The 23,856-nt window shown below is 42.5% G+C and overlaps 1 protein-coding gene across 1 annotated transcript in view; it reads left to right on the forward strand.

The window, feature by feature from the left end:
• Positions 1–2,820: 2,820 nt before the first annotated feature.
• Positions 2,821–23,856, forward strand: part of MARCHF11 (membrane associated ring-CH-type finger 11) — a 109,742-nt gene continuing 88,706 nt past the window's right edge. Inside the window, exons 1-2 of the mRNA XM_045441644.1 lie at positions 2,821–3,493; positions 4,716–4,871. Of these exons, the coding sequence (XP_045297600.1) occupies positions 2,942–3,493; positions 4,716–4,871 (708 nt within the window). The 5' untranslated portion in view covers positions 2,821–2,941. The remainder of the gene's footprint in view (positions 3,494–4,715; positions 4,872–23,856) is intronic.

Consider the following 23,856-nt stretch of genomic DNA (forward strand, 5'->3'; position numbering starts at 1 on the left):
GTAATTGTTTGGGACATACTTGCCTGGGCCCCTCCTAGCTCTCCTTCATTCTTGGATTCAGCTCAAGAAACTTCTGGTATCTAAAGGCTTTACAACTTCATAGTGAAAGGACTGTTTTGGTGAAGGGTACATTTCACTCAGCCTATGCGTGAAGGGAGGTGGGTGGGTGGGGGTTAAGATGTGACTTTTCTGGCATTTGTTATATTATTCGTATCTTTCTTCTCCTTTACATAGGTTGAAGCAGATTGGATGTGCCTTTCAGCATTCTGGTAGGTGCATGTTGGCTATTGGATGCCTGTCAGTGGCCTGCTGGTGCCCTGATATTCTTTATCAGATGTCTGTGTCTCTATCATCTCTTTTGCTTGGATGCCAGCAGCTAGAGTGGTTCATCTTTTCTGTGCTCCCCAGCGTTCTATATTCTTACAGCGGACGATGCATTCAAAGTCACAAAGGTGTTTTTCCTTGATCCATTTAAGATTCACTGAGTTAAATGAAGATCATGAACACATGTCCCTTTTTCAGGGAAGGGTCAGCTTTGGAGGTCATAGAAGCTGGGAAATAATGTTTTTATGTGGTTACTCACCGTATAGATGAAAGTTAATTTTCTCTTCCTAGCATCGTTTTTCAGAAACAACCAACTAAGAGGACACATCCAGTACTGTGGCTCTTTCCTCTTTTATCCATGATACTCTGCTGTCTGAATCATTCCGCATCTTTTATACAGAATCCACGGCTTGTATGCTGTCCTTCAAATATTAATGTACTTTGTCTTGCCTGGTAGAAATTTACTAGTTGTTAATTGAATTATTTAGGGGATTTTTAAAGACAATTTAGACAGCTTTTAACTCAATAACTGAGCATCAAGGCTTATGACTATCTTAAGCCTGTGGCGGTATACAAACGGTGTGCAATGTCATTTTGACAGGTGCACACATATGAAAACAGATCTACAGCCACATTTCTTCAGTGTGGTAAGTTCCAAGGGCATTCAGGGATTATTATTTTAAAAATATGCTTGCTGCCTGCCACTCTGCTACCAAAACTAAGCAAGTCTGAGGGGCGCTAAGTGTTAGAGGACATTCCCGGGAACTATTTCATTCAGGACCACGGGTGACAAAGCATTTCTGAACTTTTTTGTTCACAACCTTCTTTCTCCGCTTTGCAGTCAAACCAATTTATGTCTAAAGACCTGGGACTTTTTTTTTTTTTAACCACGTATACTTTTTACTTCCAAAACTTATAAGAGAAAAAATAATCTCAGCTGTTAGTTTATCTCAGTCCTTTCAGAGCATCTATTAGTCGGACGTGGTGCCACCAAGACACACCATTTTAGGAGGCTTTATAAAGGATTGGGGAAAAAAAAAAATCATTGGGTATTTGAGCTGGAAGATCTGGAGTCAGGGAACTCAAAAGTTTTGTCAGTAGTCCTATGACCTTGAAGAAGTTACTTAGCCTGTCTCATCCTGGGTCTTCAGCTATGAACTGCAGCCCCAAATGACTGCCCAGAGAGAGTCGACTGCGCCAAAGACGTTAAACTGTTAGAAGAGTGAACATCACCATTGACTCGGATAGGCACATTGCACTACGTAAATCCGATGCTTTATGAGTTTACACTGAACGGATTTGGAAACGACTGCATGTGCGGGCTTTTCCGTCCCGTTCCCTGCAGGTATGGTAGTTTATTTCCAGAAAAGAACTGAGGAGAAAGTTGCCCTGCCTATAGAAAAGTCCCAGAAAGGTTTCCCAGAGCGCCAGTGCAGAGAATTGGCCTTGGGCTGCTGGAAACCAAGACCCGAGGACACAGCCACTTCTCAGGGAGGAGAGGTATCATTTGAGTCCTTTATAAAAGGGCGAGGATGAAAGTGACCACCCGCCACACAACGTGGCACCGGAGTTCAGCTGGGAGGAGCCGGTCCAGGAAATGACCCAAGATAGTTACAATGTCACCAAGATATTTACAAATAAACCAGGATACTCACTGCAGGAGGGAGGGGGCGAGGAGGACGCAGGGAAGATTCTGGGGCGAGACGGACGGAGGGAGGATATAGGTTCCAGAGGCTTCGGTTTTTAGGGCTCTGGTGGATCCCTGAGAGCGCCCTTGAGGGAGAAGGCTCTGAGAGGGCCCGGAGCAATCCCCGTGCAGCAGCGGTTACCGTCCCCCGGGCTCGCGCGCCCCTTCCCGGGCCCCTGCTCCGCCGGCTCCCGCGAGCCAGGACACCAGCCTCGCGCCCCTCAACTCCCACGCAGGTCTCGGGTTCGACCACCCCGGCCCCACCCAGCCCAGGGCTGCCGCAGCCCACTTGCCTTCCCAGTAACGGTTTCTGGACCCGTGGCCTCCGACCCCTCCCCCTCTCCCGGCTCCCGGAGCCGCAGTGCCGCGCCGTTAGGAGAGGGGTAATCCGCCCCGGAACCGACGTGAGCGGCCCCGGGGCGGGGTCGGTGGAGGCGGCTCGGGGATCTCCCCTCCCTGAATTCCAGCCCGAGGTCTCCGCACCCCACACGGGGCTCGCACCCGCCTCCTCAGGCCCCCCTCCTCCGGAGCGCCCCCTCCGCTCCTCCACGTCGGCCCCGCGCCGGCTCCCTCCACCTCCTTCCCCCGCCCACCCCACCGCGGGGCGGCTCCGGTCCCCCTCCCCCCCCCCCCCCCCCCCCCCCCCCCCCCCGGCGCGGCTCTCACGCGCAGCCGAATTCGGCGCCGCCTCCACCAGAGCCGAGCCGGCGGCTCCGCGGAGCAGCAGCCTGTGCCGCCGCCGCCGGGCCCTCCGCGTCCCCTCCCCGTCCCGCCCCCTAGCCCCTGGCGCCCGGGCCCCCCTCCCCACCCTCCTCCCTCCCTCCCTCCACTCCTCTCTCTCTCTCCTCCCACCCCCTCCGTTCTCCCCTCGGCTGCAGCCCGAGCCCGGCCCGCCAGCTGGGCTGGCAGGAGGGCGGCGGCGGCACCACCATGAGCTTTGAGGGTGGCCACAGCGGCAGTCGGCGCCGCGGGGCGGAGAGCGGGGACACCGAGCCGCCCCCGTCGCCGCCCCCGCCGCCGCCGCCGCCGCCGCCGCCGGGAGAGCCGGCCTCGGTCCCCGCGCCCCCACGCTACCTGCCACCTTCGCCCGCGCCGCCCGCGTCCCCCGAGCGCGCCGCGGGACCAGACGAGCCGCCGACGGAGGTGGTCCCGCGGCGCCGGGGCGCGGACGAGCTGCCGCCGCCTCCCGCGCCCCTGCCGCCCACCGGCCAGGAGGTGTCGGCGGCTGGCGACTCCGGGGAAGGTCCGAGGCGCCTTCCCGAGGCGGCGGTCCCCGAGGCGGCGGCGGGGAAGGGCGTCCCCGGGGAGCCTGAGGCCGGCGCGGGCGGGGAGGGCGAGCGGCGGGGCGCCAGCGACCAGCCCGAGACGCGCTCGGTGTGTAGCAGCCGCAGCAGCAGCAGCGGCGGTGGCGACCAGCGCGCCGGGCACCAGCACCAGCACCACCAGCCCATCTGCAAGATCTGCTTCCAGGGCGCTGAGCAGGTAAGGAAGGCCCTGCGGGACCCCGGAGGTGCCGGCGGGGGGCTCCGGTCCGAGCTGGACCGGCGCCTGCCCAGGACAGTCGACCTTTCAGCACCACGGACAGCGCTCGCCTCCCGGCTCTTCTCCAGCCCGGCTGGTCCAGTCCAGCCAACTCAGCGGCAGCTACCTGGGTTCCCTTTTCCCTTTCTGTCAAGGCAAATGAGAATGTCCCGGTGGCGAACGCAGGGTTTAATTGGGTCTGCACGTAATTTTTCCTACCTGGTTTTACAGTTACACATTCCTCAGGTGCTTTAATGATAATGTCATAAGTATCTCCTTTGTGAATTGCTGCATGGATTTTGGTTTATAGATAGAAACAAATCCTTTTTCCACACATGCCTACGGAGGCAGAGAGTCTTAGAATACAAACTGGGGGTGAGTCACGTCAAAACCAAAAAGGGCAGGGGCTTTACATATTGCAAATTATGTTGACTCACTGATGTGAAAAGCATGTCACAGTGTTTACAAGAGAAATAGGGATGTACTTTGACCTTGCGAAAGAAAGAGTATTTAGCTAATAACTTCTTTTTTATTTTGTTAGAAACATAATTCTAACATAAACTCCGTTAGAGGTACATGCAAACTTCTGTGAGAGTGATCATGGAGGCAGCAGGATAATATACCTCTTACAAAATGTGTGGTCTGAGAAAACATTAGGTTTAGTATTTTTAAAAGTAAGGAAATTGCGTAAGAATATGCAGGCTTTCAGGAATATAGTGCCCTAAGTCAATATTTATGATGCTACATTTAGAAAAAATAAAAGCATAACGCTATTGCAAGCTACTTTCAGGGATGCCATGCATTTCTTCTTTAGCAATGATTAAGAATAACTGCAGAGGAAATGCATCTGACCATCCACTTAAAAGTTATTAAAGAGGTTTAATAGTACAGCTTTCCCCCAAGGGTATTGGGAGCTATATCTTGGAGACATTTTGTGTGTTGGTAGAACATTTATGTCATAACATCAAGCAATATCTTTGAAATAGTTTTAAGATTGTAGTTTCATTCCCATCAGAAGTATAAAAATTTAATTTAATTTTCTCATGTAGATTGATGCTTGTATCCATCTGGGTAAATGGCTTTGAAAGAAAAGAAAGCAAGTGTTAGTTTTCGTTTTGTTTTGTTTTGTTTTTTTAAGTAGAGGCACAAGTACAGATATTCACCTGAGGTGTTATCTTTTCAGGGGGAGTTGTTAAATCCCTGCCGATGTGACGGATCCGTTCGGTATACACATCAGCTGTGCCTGCTGAAATGGATCAGTGAGAGGGGTTCCTGGACCTGTGAGCTCTGCTGTTACAGATACCATGTCATAGCCATTAAAATGAAACAGCCTTGCCAGGTAAACATCGGTGACATTTCTTTTTCCTGAAATGATCTTGCTAAACATGTGTGCACTTGAGTTTAGTTATTATGAAGGATACCGACATAATGCTACTCAAAAACATTTTATGCAAATCAAAATAAAACCAAGATGAAGAATTTGTTGAGTTGTGCTTTGAAAAATCTGTGACACTTTTTAATCTGAGGAACTCAAGAGACATTTTATTCAAATGGTTTCCATTATTAATTTGTTGCTCTTCGATAAAATGATACCCATCTTTGCTTCTAAAAGGACAAGTTGGTAAACTGTGAAATACTTCAGTTAAATCGATTTTATTAATTGGCCATGTTACACTATTTTTATAATATTTTGTTAATTGAAGCTTTGAAGCCACGAATGGGCTGCATTGATGGAAAACACATGCATGTAAAGTAAAACTTTACTAGTCTGGAAACTTCAGTTGAGTCTTTTAGTTTTAATCTGAAAACTAGGCTCTTCACTTCACTAGGTTATTTTTTGTATGATGTTACATTTAGAAGCTTTGGCTACTTTAATCATTTGTTGTGTTCAAGTACGTAGTGGATTCAGAGGTATTGCCAACAGTTACTCTCAATAATACCACTGAAATTGTGTATATTCTTAAACTTTTTGTGTATAATCACATAAAACACAATTGCCATAACCCTACAAATGCCCTTGGAAAAATAGGCTTTCATTTTTTCTGGTGGGGCTGACTCAGGTTCTTCGAGTCGATCGGTGGGATGTAAAATTGAAAATATTAAAAATGATGTATTAAATTAATGCAGAATAGTGTGTGACTGATGAGATCTGGTAGGAACCTGGGGCTGAAGTTAGGCAGACATAAAAGTGGAGATTCAAAACAGGGACAAGGGAAGGAAGACAAATGGAAGGAAGAGGGAAAAGGGAAAGTTAGGAGCGGAAGAAAGTCATAAAATCTCTCTATTTCTGCTTACATCAACAAATGCAGCTTCCATTGAATAATATACAATAAGTGAGACTGTTAGTGATCGCATGGGGACCTGGAAGCTGATGTACAACTGCATTCATAATTTACATTTCATAGATTTTAATTTGTGCATCCTTCGTATGGTTTGCAATTAATTTGCATCTCTGATAGTCACCATTTAAAGCATGATTAGCAGGCATGAAATGAAAATATGAATTTTTTTTCAAGTTGACCTGAGGCTTATAAATAATTTGGAAAGAAGAGTAACTAATGTGGAGGAGTGATGTTATCGTGCTGAAGATAGGCACAAACCTAACACATTTTCCCAGAACCTCTAATTGATTGAACTACTTGGGTATCAATTTGTGGATATATCGTAGCTGTCTTGAAAAACACATGGAACCGTGTCCAGATACAAGGATAAGAGTCGTATAATTGGATCTACAATAATTCTATGACTAGAAACATGGGGGAGATGGGAAAGGGGCAGCTTTGGGCCTCCAGTGGAAAAGTCCCATGAGAAGTACCATGGCCAGATGTTCAAGAGTTCGAACAGAATGCTAAGTATTTAAAGAACTTATGGCCACTATATCTTAATTCATGTGGGATGATTAATTTTGAAGTAAATAGAAATAGGTCCTTGATATAATTTTAAAATACAGAAGAGACAAAGCGCCAGGACAAAAAAATACTGCTTACTAATTCTATAGCAAAATGAAGTGATTGCTACTATGTTTTGTTTCATTCAGAAAAGGAATCATTCAGTGTCATTTTAACAAAAGCAGTTCCTCAAAATGTGTATATGATATGAAATCAAAACAACAACAACAGAACCAACGAAAACCCCAAACCAAAATGGACCCAGTGTTACTAATACACTAGAACTGATTTTATTACGACACATGCGGATACGGCCATGCTCCGCAACCTGACCTGTTTGGTAGAGTTGACGACCAAATAATATTTAGAAACAAAGTTGATATAAGTCTGATAATGATAGCGCAGAACATGCCTGAGAAATAGCCCTCCAGGACTATGTCATATGCATATAAAGCTCAGTGCCCTTAATGAGTGGAAATCAGTTATAAAGTTCCTACAGTATGGATTCTTCTACCTAGGAGCAGGTTATTCTCAGATAAAGTTTTATTACTCGTCTGACATTTCTGTTACGGATGACCTACAAACTGAGCATTTACTCTGATTTTTGGTTTTCTCCCTTGCCGGTGTGAGGCCGATCAGATTTAGCATTTATCACATTCATGCTTTTATGACCTGGCAGAAATCCATTTCTTCATGGTGTAGGATCAAACAGGAAGTATGCTGTGGCACTCCTCTTCTTTCCACATCCGTCTAAGTATGGAAGGTTACGTATGTCTTAAGTATAGAGCCCTCTGTAGCTGTGAGTGGGTGGTTCCTTGGATGTAGAACAGAAGAGAGAATAAATAATAATATTAATAGAGAACATTTGCTGAACACTTACTCTGTGCCAGGCACTGTTCTAAGTGCTTTACATATGCTGATACTGATATTTAATCTTCCTACGAGGTAGGGAAAAGTATTATCTCTGTTTTACACAAATGGAAACTGAGACACGGAAAAGTTATATAACTTCTACTAGGTACATATCTAATCAAAGGCCAGGATTCAGATTTAGTCAGGCTGGCTCTAAGGTCCATGGTCTTAGCCACCACGTCGCATATTGGAAAGTGTTCTCAATTCCATCATGGCCATTTCTGGGCCTATCATGGCTTATCCTGTGTTATGCTGAGTCCATCAGGAACTGGTTTTTAGCCTGGGTCTCTAACATGGTGTAGAAAGGCTTTGACATATTTGTTGTTGCTTAACAAAGCACCCCAAATACTTAACAGTTTAAACAACAATCACATTATCTCTTCAGAGTCTGGGTTGATCGAAGTCAGCTCGTAGGTTCTTCTCTATATGTGGTGTCAGTCTGGAGCTGTAGCCATCCAGAGGTTTGACTAGAGTGGAACATCCAAGGTGGCTCACTTATGTGACTTGTTCTTGGTGCTGGCTGTTGGCTGGAAGCTCATTAGGGGCTGTCACCTGGCACCTCGGTTCTCTTTCCACGTGACTTGGATTTTTCACAGTAGGTTGTTGAGTTCCAAGCGCATGAAAGCAGAAGTTACAGATCGCTTAAGTACAGTTTCATGTATGTTGTATTCTCTTGATTAAAGCAAGTCACAGGACCAGCCCACATTCTGAGGAGGGAAAATAGACTCCGCCTTTGGAGTCTGTCCTTCTTTTAAAGAGGGTGACGGGGCGCCTGGGTGGCGCAGTCGGTTGGGCGTCCGACTTCAGCCAGGTCACGATCTCGCGGTCTGTGAGTTCGAGCCCCGCGTCGGGCTCTGGGCTGATGGCTCAGAGCCTGGAGCCTGTTTCCGATTCTGTGTCTCCCTCTCTCTCTGCCCCTCCCCCGTTCATGCTCTGTCTCTCTCTGTCCCAAAAATAAATAAACGTTGAAAAAAAAAATTTTAAAGAGGGTGGCTATCTTTAATCCACAATAAAAGATAGTTTCTAAAATGGCTCTAACTACCCTGGTCTCTGTATTAAGTACTCACCAGGCCCAGATAGGTCCACAGGCACCATCATAACTCCCCTCCCAGGGCTCAGAAATAAAAAACAAGCTTCAAAAAATGTATAGGAGGTTGACTCATCAGTGATGCTCGATGCAGACCCCCAAGCACTTCCAGAAGTGATTATGACCATGAGGTACCTCCTGGTGCTCAGAGGAATATGGGGACCGAGAAGGGAAAAGAATGGCTAACCAGAAGCAGGTGTATGTGCGAGGGAAACATGTTGCAGTGAGTCTAGAACTTTAGTTTTACTTGTTTTTCTCATTGAGATTAGAATTCTTTGAGAATTTGGGTCTAAAACTCTCCATTCCATTGGGTTTTAGCGATTCTCAGCAACATGACCCAGTAGAAAACGGATGTATCCTCTAAACATATTTAAGCCTTAATTGCTGTATCATTAGCAGTGGAGTTAATTAAGACATTCCAAGTAATTAGCATGCATTTACCCTCCTACCTACTTGCAGAATCTATTTTATTGATTAGCATATTCAAGATGACGCATTAATAATATTTTAAGAGTAAAAGCTAATTGTTTTGAATCTCATACTATGGTATAAAATTAGTGGAATCTAAGGACATATAAGATCAATTTTATCTTGAGATGCTGGTGACATTAACTAATTAAGCTATATTCAAGGTTCTGAATTCTTTCAGTGCTTTTTGCAAGGAATATAGACGGTTGAAGAGATAACATTTATTTGGTAACATATTGTAGGAGAATTCTTAAGACTTGTTATAAAAGACCTCACTCCTTAAACATAGGAAAAAACACTATAAATGGAAGGTACCTTGGACAAATTACTTAACTCTTTGTGCCTCAGTGAACTCATTTTTTTAAAAGTCATCTCTGTACCCAATGTGGGCTAGAACGCACAACCCTGAGATCAAGAGTCATAGGCTTTACGACTGAGCCAGCTAGGTGCTCTCAGTTAAGTCATCTTTAATAGATCATAATGGCATCTATTTTATCCATTATTTTGAAGACTAAATACATAAATACATGTAAAGTGCTAAGAATAGTGCCCAGTACATAGTAGGTACCATTTTAATGTTAGCTTTGATTATTGTTACCTGTTCGTTCAGCTAACAGATGGGGACCTTCAGTCACTCACAGGTCCCTGTTGTTTCCTTCAATCTCTTGTCACCAAAATGAAGCTAATGACTTCTCTTTCCATATCACTCTTTATCCCTGGATGTTGACACCCCACTTTTTCTTCGAGAGCACATCTCAGTGTCTGAACAAATTTATTTTTGTACATAATGAATAAACAGCATGTTAAGAATCAGGTGTTATGCTCTATAACAATCTCAGCACACAAGGGCGTATGTGCCCCAGAGATAATGTCCCTCCCCGTGGGTCCTTATTGGAGTCTACTCATAATCGGGAGTTATGAGATGCTTCCACGGGTGGCCAGGCACAGACTAGTGCGATTCAGTTTCTCATTTGTTTACACTTTGGAAATGCCCCTACTGAGTGGGGTGTGCCTGTGAGCAAGAGGAGGTTGGAGAAGCCCCAGAGATCCCTGGGGGGCAATCACAAAGAGGCACAGGCAGTTGGCTGAGCGTCAGTCAGAGTGAATGGCGGTTCCCATCAGCTTTCCTTCTCCCCCCTTACTTCAAGGACCAAAGGAAAGGGCGAGGAAGGAACTTGCCTCGGACAGTGTTGAGAGTTGCATGGGGGCCATATACCTTTGTGAATATTCGGCCCCTGGACATTTTTACTAGCCTGTAACATTTTTTCTCAGCATTCCCCTTACTGCTTTGCCTTTCAACACTCAGTGTGCTGTCAGCAACAGGTCTTCTCATAGCAGTAAGAATGACTCAAAGTCTCCTAGGAGGGAGAACGACTTGAGAGCGGTTTTCGTTTCTACCCATATTCTCAAAACCCCGGGGCTCATCATGACAGTTTTGAATTAGAGAGGCAGTTGGCACCAGGTGGGTCCCTCTTGGCTAATGTTCCGGACCTTATTTGTACAGCGTTTATAGAACCTTAACTTCTCGAGGACTCTGTGGTCGTTATTTTCCCGAGTGGGGCTGTGTCACGGGAGGGATGGTCTACCTTCAGAAGTGATGCAGTCATTCTCGTGATGTAACTGACACACAGCAGGAGAAGTTGACAAGTTATTATAGAAAATCAAGTGTGATTTTGAACATGTAGTAAGAAGACATCAGAGCATGAACTGTATCGCTTTTTCATGCTGTCATTTAAAATACTTCAAAATACTTCAAAATACTTCAAGGCATTTTCCTTTTATGGGTTAAAAATGTCTGCATACATACCACCTGGCTGACATGGTGAACCACCCTTTCTCTGGTTTTCTCTAACCCCTGCTCTCTTACTAACATTCGCTGCGGGCTTAATAGCAAATGGCAAGCTGAGGAGAAGCTTTTCGTTACCATGCCTGAACAACTGAGAAACAACATTAAAATGTAATATTTAAATGCATATGTTGGCATATTTTATAGGTAATTAAAAATGTCAAAACAAACAAAGAACACATCATGAGGCAATTTGCTCGCCTTTGAAATTATTTTTGTTTCATTTGCTTACTAATTCTCAAAACACATGAATCTTCATTTTACTCACTGGAACAGATTAATGATTCTCTGCTGAATAAAATATGTAAATTATACTTTGTGTACTACTTATAAGCCATCTTAGTTATTGTATAGGCCACGTGTACAGTGATGTTACAATTTGTCTCAAGGCCGGATGGTTCTGAGATGGCAGTCAAACAGATGGAGTCCATTGAGGCATCTTGTGCTGGTGTTGACCTTTACCCTTTACCAAAAGAGGACTGGGATGATGTTGCCCGGATGGTGGTACTTTCCAGAACTGTCTTCTGTACCCATTTGCTTTTCTACACTTCCTAGCTCTGTTTAAGTGTATTTCTATTTTGACACCTCTCTCTTCTTCACTTTCTTGGCCCCTCCCCAGTTGCCCTTGGAAGAGGAGCCCTCCCCCCCCCCCCCCCCCCCGCCGCTGCCAACCTGGGGTGGAACTGGGCAGACTTTTTGGTTAAAGCAACTTACGGTGGCAAGAAAATTGGGTAGTGGTTGGGTAGAGGAACCTTGCAATGGCTCCAGAATGTCTTCACTTGATAACATTAATCTTGGTATGTAAACCAGAGGTCAGCAAATCTGTTCCGTAAAGGTCCAGACAGTAAACTTTAGGCTCTGAGGGCCTAAAATATTATGGTTACTGTCCTAGCACGAAAGCAGTCATAACCATCGCGTGAAGGAATGAGCGTGTCTGTGTCCCAGGGAATCTTCACTTGTAGACCTTGGAAGTTGAATTTCATATAATCTTAACATGTCAGGAAATAAGATCCTTCTTTTGTCTCCCCCACCCCACCCCACACCGCAGCGATTTCAAACGTAAACACTTGTGGGCACCACAAAAAGAGCTGGATTGCCAGCTGGATTGAGCCCACGTGGGTTTGACAGTGGTTTGCCAACCCCCAGTTTAAACAAATTAAGTATCAACACGGACTTTGGTATTTTCTGACCTCTTAGAAAATGAGATGGGTGAAGTGTCCCCAGATTTTTATATGTTTCTTTGTAATTTTGAGTGAAATCATCATACACTTATATCATTCAGAAAATGGTGGGGCTGTATCTCCATAACAAAATGCTATCAACTTTACACTAAATATTAAAACCATTGTTTCTTCCGAACAGTTTCTTGGTTGTATTGAACTCAAAGCCTCCATTTCCAGGAGCTGCTTCACTTAAGTTAGAAGCAGAAGGCGGAGACATCCCAGAAGAAGCCCTCAGTGTCCCTGGAGTAGGCCACCTTCTTGTCCCTTTGAGTTGTAGAATGCATTTTGGAGAGTGTTCGCAGATCTATCCCTAAAGCAGGTCCTCCCAGGCTATCTGCAGCCCAACAGGTATGCTTAGAACACTCACTTTTGAATGTTTTAAAATGTTGTTGAGTTTGATTGGGGTTTCCAAGCCTGCCTTCTGGGAGGACAAGCTTATCAGTGAGTGGGAGGGGTTTGGGAACAAATTCTGTAACACAGCTCAACAGAGTTTGGGAAAGCTTCTCTTTCTTGGTCGCTTTGTGGTCATTCAGTGGCTATTTGTAGTACGAATGAGTGAATGAATGAATGAACGAGTGTCTTAGTAGGATGAACAGAACCAGGGGGCCATGTTCATATTTGTGCAGTGAGAATACATCTCAAGGAAAATGATCGAACGTGCGTTCGATGCTGGCACATCAGCCATCTATTGGCTGTGAGTTTTCAGCTTGTTCTTAAGTTGCTTTTCTAATAATTCTCTTCTGAAGCTGTTCGGGCAAGTATGTTCAGTTCTTCAGACCACAGGAAAAAGCCTTAAGAGTAATACAGAGATCTATTTTTAAAAGCCTAAAATTGAAAGGAAAAAAAAAAAAAAAACCCACAAAAGGTTCCAGAGAGACATGTCTGCTCTTTTCACAAAATAAAATGTCATGAAAAAAGACTCTGTAAATGTGAAATTACCCATGTGTGACACACTTGCTTTCTTGAGGTTGTCACTGGTTGAAGGATTTCATCTAGCATTTGTTCAGAGAATCTGAATAATCTGCCGGAAATTTTGCTGTATGATCATGGGTATAGATGAGCTGCTAAGAACGTCTACGTGGTACAACTCTTTTGGCGTGGAATCTGTCACCTGGCTAAAAACGAGGTGAATTTTTTTTTTTTTTTTTGACAAACGGTTTGTACAGTTGTGATGTAACTCCAAAAGTGCTTTTCTACTGGTGAGAACAATACTCCAACACAGAGAGACACGGAGGAAGAGAACAGACTCTTTTCTCCTTGCTCATTTCCTGCTTGGCACGTGGCTTTACTGTGATGTGACAAACTAGGTTCCCTTCTGTTTTCGGACCCTGTAAGAGTAGCGTGGTGCGACTGAGGAAGGGTGAGTGTGCTTCTGACCGTTCGTAGCAGCAGGGAGTGGACCGGTAGGAGATAATCGCCTATAATTACACGTAAATGGATGGTAGTCCCTGGGGTCTCTCCAGGAAAAACTGCGCTATGGCTTGTGCTTTCTGTATCCTTGGGTATTTGACCACATGGTCCCTGCCAGAGCGTAACTTACAATTCAGCAGCTGTTCTACATGACTTAGCCCGATGAGGTCCCGTGTAAGTAGAGGTGGATGGCGCCTCGGCACGAAGCAGCTCACGTAGGAAGACATGGCCCAAACCGGAAGCATTTCTATACAGGCAAAGCCCAGAAGAGAATTTACTGAGGATTTCTGTCCTTCCTCTTAGGTGTGGTATGCTCTGGGGACTAGCGTCTGAAAACCTGCTTTCTCTCCAGTGTTTATCTCTTCTATCAGTTCTCTTTGCTAAAACTCGGGCAGTGTGTTCTTATCATAATAATAGAGTGTCATTGCCTTCGTGTGCCCTTTGGTTTCCTTTCTCATTTTGGTATGCTAATTATGTGCAAGTGGCCAAAGCTTAACTTGGGCACAGGAGGCCCTCCCATATGCATCTAGCTCTTATTACAGGAACCCTCTGGGCGCTCCTTTGTTATATATGGACTTGATCTTGTGCCATGATACTCGTTTGTGTCGTGACTCTGAGTTACAATATAGTTCAAATAAACAAGGAGCTATTTCTTCAAGAAATTTATACAGGCTCTCCTTGGTTTGTTCAGCCTGTTAAAAAAAGATTTTGTTTTGATTATTTTTTTAATATTTATTTATTTGGAGAGAGAGAGAGACAGACAGAGTGCAAGTGGGGGAGGGACAGAGAGAGAGGGGAGACACAGAATCCGAAGCAGGCGCCAAGCTCTGAGCCATCAGCACAGAGCCCGACTCAAGGCTCGAATTCAGGAGTTGTGAGATCATGACCTGAGCCAAAGTCGGACGCTCAACAGACTGAACCACCCAGGCGCCTCCAAAAAAGATTTTTAAGAATGATAACCTCTCTCACAAGTATCAGGGAATTTTACTTATATTCTTGTTGAAAGAATATTCTAGAAGCCACAGGGGAGTACTTTTTTCTTTTCTCTCCCCCCCCCCACTCACTCCCCAGTATTAACTTCTTTTCTATGTTACATTTGCAATTTTTTTTTACATAAATATGTATGTAAGGAATCTCTTATTAATTTAAAGAAAAAAATAAAGAACATAAAATATTTATAGTAGAATAGAAAAAGAGCACAGGATTTACTAGGAATACATGGAACATTCAGTAAATATTTGTTTCATGCTCATTCCATCTTTTTCTTACTTTCTTGACAACATTATCCCCTTAACTTTTTTAGCGGAAACTCCAGTCCTTTGGAGAGGAAGGGTTATCTATTCTTACCCACATTGTATCCCCTAGGATCAAGCATTCCCAAGCTCAAATCTGGAAGTTGAAAGAAAATCCTTTTTTTTTAATTAAATTAAATTAAATTTTATTTTATTTTATTTTATTTTATTTTATTTTATTTTATTTAGAGAAAGAGCACATGACAGCAGGGGAAGGCAGAGGGAGAGAGAGAAAATCTTAATCAGGCTCCACGCTCAGCACGGAGCCCAACATGGGACTCAATCCCATGGCCCTGGGATCATGACCTGAGCCAAAATCAAGAGTCAGACACTCAACCGACTGAACCACACAGGCGCTCATGGAAGTTGAAAGGAAATCTTGGATGTAAAACCACCTTTTCATCCTTCTGAAACTGCTTTCTTGTACCCTTCATGAGGGCCTCTCAGTCCTGCTGCTAAGGCTTCTGTTAAAGTCATTTTCAAATCTAGATAAGACTTCTCAGCAATTTAAGTAGTATAAAGAAATGAAAAAAAATGCTAAGCCAACAAGATTACAACTAATTGTGTCAAGATTTGTTGGGTACATTTGGATGACACGTGGTTCTTAGAATATGGTGGGAAAGATTCTTGGATACTGAAACTTGTTTGACTAATTTGGTGAAACACATAACAATGGGTGACTAATCTCCCTACCTCCTGCCCACCTCTTCTCTCTGACCTGCACCCTACTGAGACTGAAGGTAGTATCTGTTACAGATAAGGACATTTGAGATGGAAACATGCTACTTTCATTTTGGACATGATTAAGCTCTACTATAGTAAACTTTAGGAGGAGAAAACTAACCATTTCTTGAGTTGCTTGTAGGGAAAAATTTCAATGCTAAGTGATGATGAATGTGTGGAGATTATTGATATAACAGGGCAGAGCAATGGATTAATGTGTGTATTTTTGGTCTAGAAGATGACTTCACTTGTGTCAAGGGGTAGCCTCAAAATATTTCATCTTTGTTATTTCTTACTAAGAATTATATAATTAATACATTCCTGTCGATTATTTTTTCATGCGTTCAACATATTAACCTCTATCATATAGCAGGCACTGTTTTAGGCCCAGGAGCAAGGTAAAACAGGCAAACGTCTGCTTCTTATTTTAAATTCTTGATGGCGAGGGACAGACCATAAACAAATAAGCAAATAAATTTTAAGGACTAGGTAATTATGGATTATGTGAATACTTCTAATGGAAATAAAGTGAGTGACTAAAACAGGGCAAACTAGACTCAGCCATGCGGTGCTGGATTAGAGTTCGAGACATCAGTACAAATTCATGTTTTGCTTAAGATAGATACAACTATTTATAGCTGTGTGCTTATGCCTGGGTTAGTATACGCCTATCCATTGCCTAGCTCTGTCTGTTGAGAAGGCCTAACAGTAGTGACACTCCAGTAATAACAAACTCACCTAGCGCCAGATCTTAGCTTCCAGTGCCATTTTCCAATAAAAGGAACGAGTCACATACAAAATGCTTACTCTTACACAAGGTGGGTCTGGAGTGGCTTGTGCTGGAAAGTCAAGAAGTGCCCAGAAACCAAAGGGTGGAGGCACAGCAGAGGGACACAAGGGCCAACGTGAAAGCGCCCCCAGTGGCAAAATCTGGAACAATTTGAGGAATGAAATAAATGACGTAGTATAAGATTATAACTCAAACTACAATATGAACAGCCATGAATGCATACTGATATAAATAAGTGATAAATAAGTGAATGGGGGGGAAAGAGACAAATCTCCCTAACTGAAGAATGCCGAATAATTTATTTGCTTACTGTCCCCTCCGGGAGGTGAGGCACATCTCTGTGCATCCCTTGAGCGTGGGCTGTATTTAGTGACTTGTTTCCCAAGAGTAGATTGGTTATAGGGTGGGAGGAGCCAATGGAGTAGCCTTCCAGTGGAGAAGCCTGGCAAATTCTGCCTTATCTAGGTTTATGTTAAACTTATGCATGATAAGTCATATTCATAACATATGCCCTTGTTAATGTTGTGATGAGACTACTTGACCTCTATGGTTTTCCTCTTAAAAACCTCTAACCTAGTCTAATAATGACATAACCATCAGCGCAAACCAAACTGGGGGATAGTCTACAAATGCCCCTTCCACATTGCGAAGGAAAAACAAGGAAAGCCCGAGAAACTGTCACAGACCAGAGGGAGCTAAAGAGACGTAAGGACTGAATGTAATGTGGTGGTGTCCTGGATGGGATGCTGGAACAGAAAAAGGTGGACATCGGGGAAGAATTAGTGAAATCCTAGTGAAGTGTGGAGCTTAGTTAATAAGGGATGCACCACTGTTAGCATATTAATTGTGACCAATGTATCAGGGTAATGTAAGATGTTAACAGTGAGGGAAACTGTGTGCAGGGTACAAAGGAACGCTTTACACTATCTTTGCAACTGTTCTGTAAATCTAAAACTGCTCCAAAATTCAGTTTATTAAAAAAAATCATGGGGAAGCCTAAGTCCATCTAGATAGAAGGGGTAGGGAAAGTCTTCCTGAGGAAATGACATCTGAGCTTAGACATAAAGGTTGATGATAATCCCACCTTTGAAAAACTCTAAAGAGCATGTTGAAAGGGAGAGCAGCTAAACCATAGACTGTGAGTAGGAAAGAGCTGGTATGTTCGAGGGAGTAAAAAGAGGACCATGACTGAGGAGGAGCAAATGATGTCTTCAGGGAAGCAGGGGTGCACTTCACCACACAGGCCATTTGCATTTCATTCATGCATTTCCTCATTCATGAGGAATTTGCATTTCATTCTAAGGGCAGGCAGAAGGCTCTGGAAAGTCTCAGTCAGTGGAGTGATGTCTTTTGTTGCTTTGTGGAGACTGGGTTGGAGAGAGGCTGGGCTGAGGCAAGAATGCTGTTAGAAGGCTCCCTTGGTGAATGGGTGGAAGGACAGAGCAGTAGGTCATGATGGCAGCAAACATGAAAAAAAGTGGATCCACTTGAAAAATGTTTGAAAGTAGAAGCAGCAGGTGTTTAAATTTTATTTTCATTTGTGTAATTCATTTGATGATAGAACATCTGAATTGACCTGAAGCTATTGATAGTTGTTATTGATCAGTAAAGGTCAATATCCATATTTTTGCTGTAGAGATACTGTGATTAGAAAATAGGATGTTGACCTAGATAGACCCTGCTGAGGATGTGGAATTTTCCATTTATGTTGAAAATGCGCCGTATCATATTTTAAAAATCTGGACAATTTCAAATTTGAAACATATATGGCCTAAGGTATTTTGGGTAAGGGATTTTGGCCTAACATATGGTTTGTCCCAGAGACTGTTGCATGCATTTCTGAGAAGCTGTTGTGGCGTGGTGGGTTCTATAAATGTCTGCTTGGTGTAGTTGATTGATAGTGTTGTTCAAGGCTTCTATTTTCTGTTGATATTCTCTCTAGTTCAAAGTGGGGTATTGAAATCTCCAACTATTATTGAACTGTCTGTTTCCCTCTTCAATTCTGTCAGTTTTTGCTTTTTGTATTTTGGGGCTCTGTTATTAGAAGCAAATATGTTTATGAGTGTTATACCTTCTTGAGAGATTGACCATTTTATCATGACAAAATGTCCTTCATCTGTAGTAGTAGTTTTCATCTTAAAGTCTGTTTTTTGTTTGATATTGTGGTAACAATCACTGGCATAGCCACTCCAGCTCTCTTTTGATTACTGTTTGGATATATATATATATCATTTTCATCCTTTTACTTTCAACCTGTTTGGTCTTTGAATCCAAAGTGTATCCTTGCAGACAGCATAGGGTAGGATTGTTGGCTAAGGGAGCTTGAACCTGCATATGGTTATTCCTGAAACAGAGCCTCATGAAAAATCAGTAAGAGTTGGTGAGCTAGCTTTCTTTGTGAAGTTATCAGCTTAGGAGATTCTATGATTCTGCAATCATGGTGATTATGTACTGCATGAGATTAAGTGTTTCAGATCCCTAATCAAATAGTCTCTTAATCTGTGTGTTGGTGCAGTTGTCCTCTCCCATCATTCATGAAGGAACTATGTGACTTGTCATCATCTTCTTTTTCCCTGATCACCTGAGACTTGGTGTGAGTAATTGAGGAGTTTTGGGACTCTATGCTTTTCAAGTATCAAGGAGATACTTACTGCCATTCATAAATATCCAACTGCTTCTTCCAGGTCTCCAGAGCGTCCTGGGTATGAGTATGTTGACACAATTAGCCTTTGTAACTTAAGCCCATCCTTTAAAATATTTGTTACACGTCTTCTAGAGGGGTTGAGATTATATGAGGGTCAGTATAATACAATAGAAAAAGCATGGACTTTAGCAATGTGCAGACCAGGGTCCAAATTTTAGCTCAACCTCTAACAAAAGCTGTGTGACCAGCAGTGACATTATATATATTAATTCCATCATATTGTTGGGGAAAGTTAAATCAAGTAGCATTCTCAAAGTTGTTGGCATTTGATTGTGCTTCATTCATTCCTGACTTCTAACCTTATTAGAACAAGTGTTGTAACAAATACAATTCTGCCAGATTTTGTGTTTGTTGTTTATTCATTCTTTAAATAATCCAACCAATACTTAATTACTAATTGATGGGCACTGTTCTAGGGGCAGGGGATGAACAAAAAAGTAAGTGAAAGAAATAAAATCTCTGCCTTCAGAGGGCATACAACCCAGAGAGGGAGACAGATGCTATACAGGTATAAATTGCAAGTCAAATAATTAGCAAACTAATTAGGAGCAAGTGCTAAGGAAAAAAATACCGGGCAAAGAAGGAGACCTATAAAATCTTGGGAAGAGGTGGTTAAATTTTTAGGTACATTGGTCAGAGAAAGCTACCAATCCCCGATCTTTGACTTTGATTGACAGAATTTTCAAATTTATGGCTTTCTAGAAATAGAGTATGCTAGTGAATGATTACTTTTCCTACTGAAACACATTTCATTCTGGGTTTCAGTTTTCTAGGAACCGGAAAGGTCAATACTTAGAGCTTATAGTTTTATAATTTGCATCAATATGTTAAAAGCCTTTATAGTGGCCAATTCCCTCAATCCGCTGTACTATCCAGGATATTAGGGTGAAGATTCAATACACTGGTTTTAGGAGCAAGGACAAAGAGTGCAATCAGATGGATATAAAGAGAAGAAGAGTAGTAAAGATGTATTTTAGAATCATAAATGATCAATTTGCTCTTCCTGAGTCATTCACTGTTTGATCTACAGAATTTTCAAGGGGTAGGATTTTATTTTATTTTATTTTATTTTTTTCAACGTTTATTTATTTTTGGGACAGAGAGAGACAGAGCATGAACGGGGGAGGGGCAGAGAGAGAGGGAGACACAGAATCGGAAACAGGCTCCAGGCTCTGAGCCATCAGCCCAGAGCCCGACGCGGGGCTCGAACTCACGGACCGCGAGATCGTGACCTGGCTGAAGTCGGACGCTTAACCGACTGCGCCACCCAGGCGCCCCACAAGGGGTAGGATTTTATTTTATTTTATTTTTTTAATTTTTTTTTTCAACGTTTATTTATTTTTGGGACAGAGAGAGACAGAGCATGAATGGGGGAGGGGCAGAGAGAGAGGGAGACACAGAATCGGAAACAGGCTCCAGGCTCTGAGCCATCAGCCCAGAGCCTGACGCGGGGCTCGAACTCACGGACCGCGAGATCGTGACCTGGCTGAAGTCGGACGCTTTACCGACTGCGCCACCCAGGCGCCCCAAGGGGTAGGATTTTAAATAAATACCATGACATATGAGAAATTCAGCCTACTTTGGATTATTATAATTTTTAAAGTAATCTCTATGCCCAACATGGGGCTCAAACTCATGACCCTGAGATCAAGAGTAGCACACTCCACCAACTGAGCCAGCCAGGTTCCCTTGGCTCATCATCATCATTATTATTTTTAATGTTTACTCATTTTTGAGAAAGAGAGCATGAATGGGGAAGGGGAAGAGAGAGGGGGGGACAGAGGATCTGAAGCAGGCTCCGCACTGACAGCAGAGAGCCGGATGTGGAGCTCGAACTCACAAACCGTGAGATCATGACCTGAGCCAAAGTTGGACGCTTAACCGACTGAGCCACCCAGGTGCCCCATGGATTATGATTATTTTTAATAATGATTTTTATAAATATAGTGATAATAAAACAAGTAAAAACTAATATTGGGCTTATTTTATCCTGATGTTGAAAAACATACAATTTCTAAGGTGGATTGTTTTGAAGAGAAGCTCCATCATCTAACTGATTGTCATCTAGGAAACTTGGCTATTTGGAGAATGGATGTTTGAGGCTGTAATTTTCAAGATAATATAATTAAGAGATACTGGACATGACTTGGCCACTATGAAAATCATGCATTGACCAAAAGAGGGTAAATGACTTCTTATGTTGCTTTTGGAGCTACAGAAACTGACATCTGGGCTTCCAAAATCCATTTGGAATAAATGGCTTCCATTAATCAGTGAACTGGATGCTGGGCAGCCCATCTATTTGAATCTCTGCCATTGACAGAGAATGTGAATATAAAGGAGTTTTGAAGGGTAAACACTCCTTCCTTCTCTTCAGAAAACTTTTAATAATATGGAGACACTCTGTTTGAGCTTATGGTACTTAGTCAACCAAAATGGAATAATCAGTTCCCTAAATTTGATGGGAAATGTCATCCATAACTCACAACCCATGGCTTTCAAAGGCCATAAGCAAAGTGGGTTATTAAGAATCTTTTATTCAGAAGAAAAGTGATGGTCATTTCATGGAGAGTAAGATTCATATTTATAAACATATGCAGGAGGGAAGACAGATCATTCTGAGAATAAGCATTCTCCATGGAGCCCTTATCTGGGTTTTCTGTATTTGCTTGAATGCCTTTGTAATAGATAAGTTTAGGTCATCAATTAAAAGTTCAGTACTTTTCAAAACAAGTCAGAAGTGGCAGGTCTTGAGGATTTATAGGAGCAAGCATCTGACTATTGGTATCCGTTTCCCCAATTAGATGTCAGAAGAGCTTCACTATGCAACTACGCCCTCTAGTGTTTCCTGTTAACTCCACTTGTGTTCTTGAAACGGATCTCATAGTGCACAGAATTCCCTTGACCTTAGACATGTTTCTCTACCTTTTTCATCTTGTTTGAAAATATATTTGGGCCAGTTTCCATTTACTTAAAAGGCTTTGGCACCTGGTGTGGTTCACCTAACTTGTTTCGAAAAAGGTGCTCCTTTCTCTGTTCGATCTTGATCAAATCAACCATTTCTACATTTCTGTTTTCTTTCTTTCTTTTTTTTTTTCCTTGACACTTTTCAAGTTGGGGGAGTTAATCTTTACTCTGTTCAGAGATTTTGGAATAGCTACTTCTTGAACAGTTGAAGAGCGCGAAGTATGTGAACCCAAGCAGAATGTGAAATCCATTTAAAGTTATTTTAGGGGGTGCCTCACATTTTGATTGCCCATTGACTATCTGGGCACAACAACTTTAAATGGAAGATAATTATAGCGCCTAGTGGTCCCTGCCAGAATATTTGCACTATATCCACAATCAAGTATTTTCGATATTTTTGTCAATAAGACAAAAAACCTCTTTTTTGGATTCATCTGTATTTGGAACAGTTTTGTTATTTGAAAACCAGTCATTGCATTTTGGCTTGTTGTTGCTGCTGTTGTTTGGCTTTAGTTTTTGTTTGTTTGTTTGTTTGTTTCAAGGGCCTTTTACTTTTCTCTGGGCAACATTTTAAAAGAGAATTAGACAAGAAGCAATTTTCTTGATGTAAAACTTATGAACTATATTTGAAAATGAGGTTTTTTAATTACTACTGATTGTTTTACTAATGGCAAGCAATCTTGCTTGAGGGAGAAAATTTTTCCAAGCAGCTTGAGTTCTTAGTTAACAACCAGAGGAACTGTAATTAAGCAGTAACTAGGCACCGGGCATCTCCTGAGGTTCGTCATGGGGGGGAGGGGATGTGGAGGATGATTCTCTCTGGCTGGTTGTGAATCCCCAGGAAAGGCTCTGTTACCCTGGAAATAACAAAGAAATAGAGCAAGGAAAAAGGAGAGATAAGTAGAATTTTTCTCTTTCTAAATGGGAAATATAATTTTGCTTTAGAGGTACAGGCATTTCAAGAACACTAATAGTGTGCCTTAGAACAAATAGTATTTGTCTGAACTCACATGCATACCCTTTCCAAGATCAAGGAGGCCACAGTTACTCTTGTCTCGATGCAGAGAAAATATGACCTATTTGTTACTGAAAATAAACAGTGTATAAATACTCAAAGAACTTGGTTTGTAACACTTCCCCTGCCTTCTGTATTGAGTAACTCATTTATCAAATAGTACATGAGAATATGGCAAGAGGTACAAAGAATGTTATGTTCTGTCAGAGAAAACCATTTAAACTGTGGTTTCCAAGAGCTGTAGGTGGGGCCGGGGCCTGTAGGAATATGAAGCTTCTGTTAGATGATGATGGGGGCCATAACATTCATCAAATATATTTTACATAGGGTTACAGTGTGTGTGTGTGGGGGGGGGGGTTAAGTGAATAAATAAATACATAAATAAAAACAATATGTTTTACATAAAAATGTACATGTAGTACTTCTGCCTTACCAAAACCTGAAATGTATTTCTAGGCCAAAATAAGTTTCAGAGAATATTTAAAAAGCTAAGCACGATAATAATTGCATACATTAGCTTGGTTAATTCATAGCCAGATATCCTGGTAGCTAGTGTGTATTTTAGTTTGGCCACCTAGAAAAATATTCTTCATCAGATTTGGGACAGTAAGAAAAATGATTTATATTATTTATTAAGTGCCTTTTTTTTTCTCTCAGCTGCAAACGATAGGGTACTAAATGACAAACACAGTAAATTAAAATTGTCTTGCGTGGTCAATAACATGTTTTCAGCAGCTAAACCTTGAGCAAATGCTGAGCATATTAATTTTTATGGCAATGTTCCGGCAAAGGGTTGGTACAAAACTGGGACAGTTTTCAATAACATAGCATAACGTTTCATTGCGAGTAAGGAGAGAAACATTTACACTGATAATGTATCTGCATTGCATGTTCTGTATTAAAACCATTGCCTAGCAGCTCCACACTCACATAAGATTGCTATTCCCATAAAGGACTGAGAGAATACTAGCCATTGTTGAAGGCGGTTTTTGTTTGTAA

This window comes from Leopardus geoffroyi, chromosome A1 (genome assembly GCF_018350155.1).
Source record: "Leopardus geoffroyi isolate Oge1 chromosome A1, O.geoffroyi_Oge1_pat1.0, whole genome shotgun sequence".
Classification (NCBI taxonomy): domain Eukaryota; kingdom Metazoa; phylum Chordata; class Mammalia; order Carnivora; family Felidae; genus Leopardus; species Leopardus geoffroyi.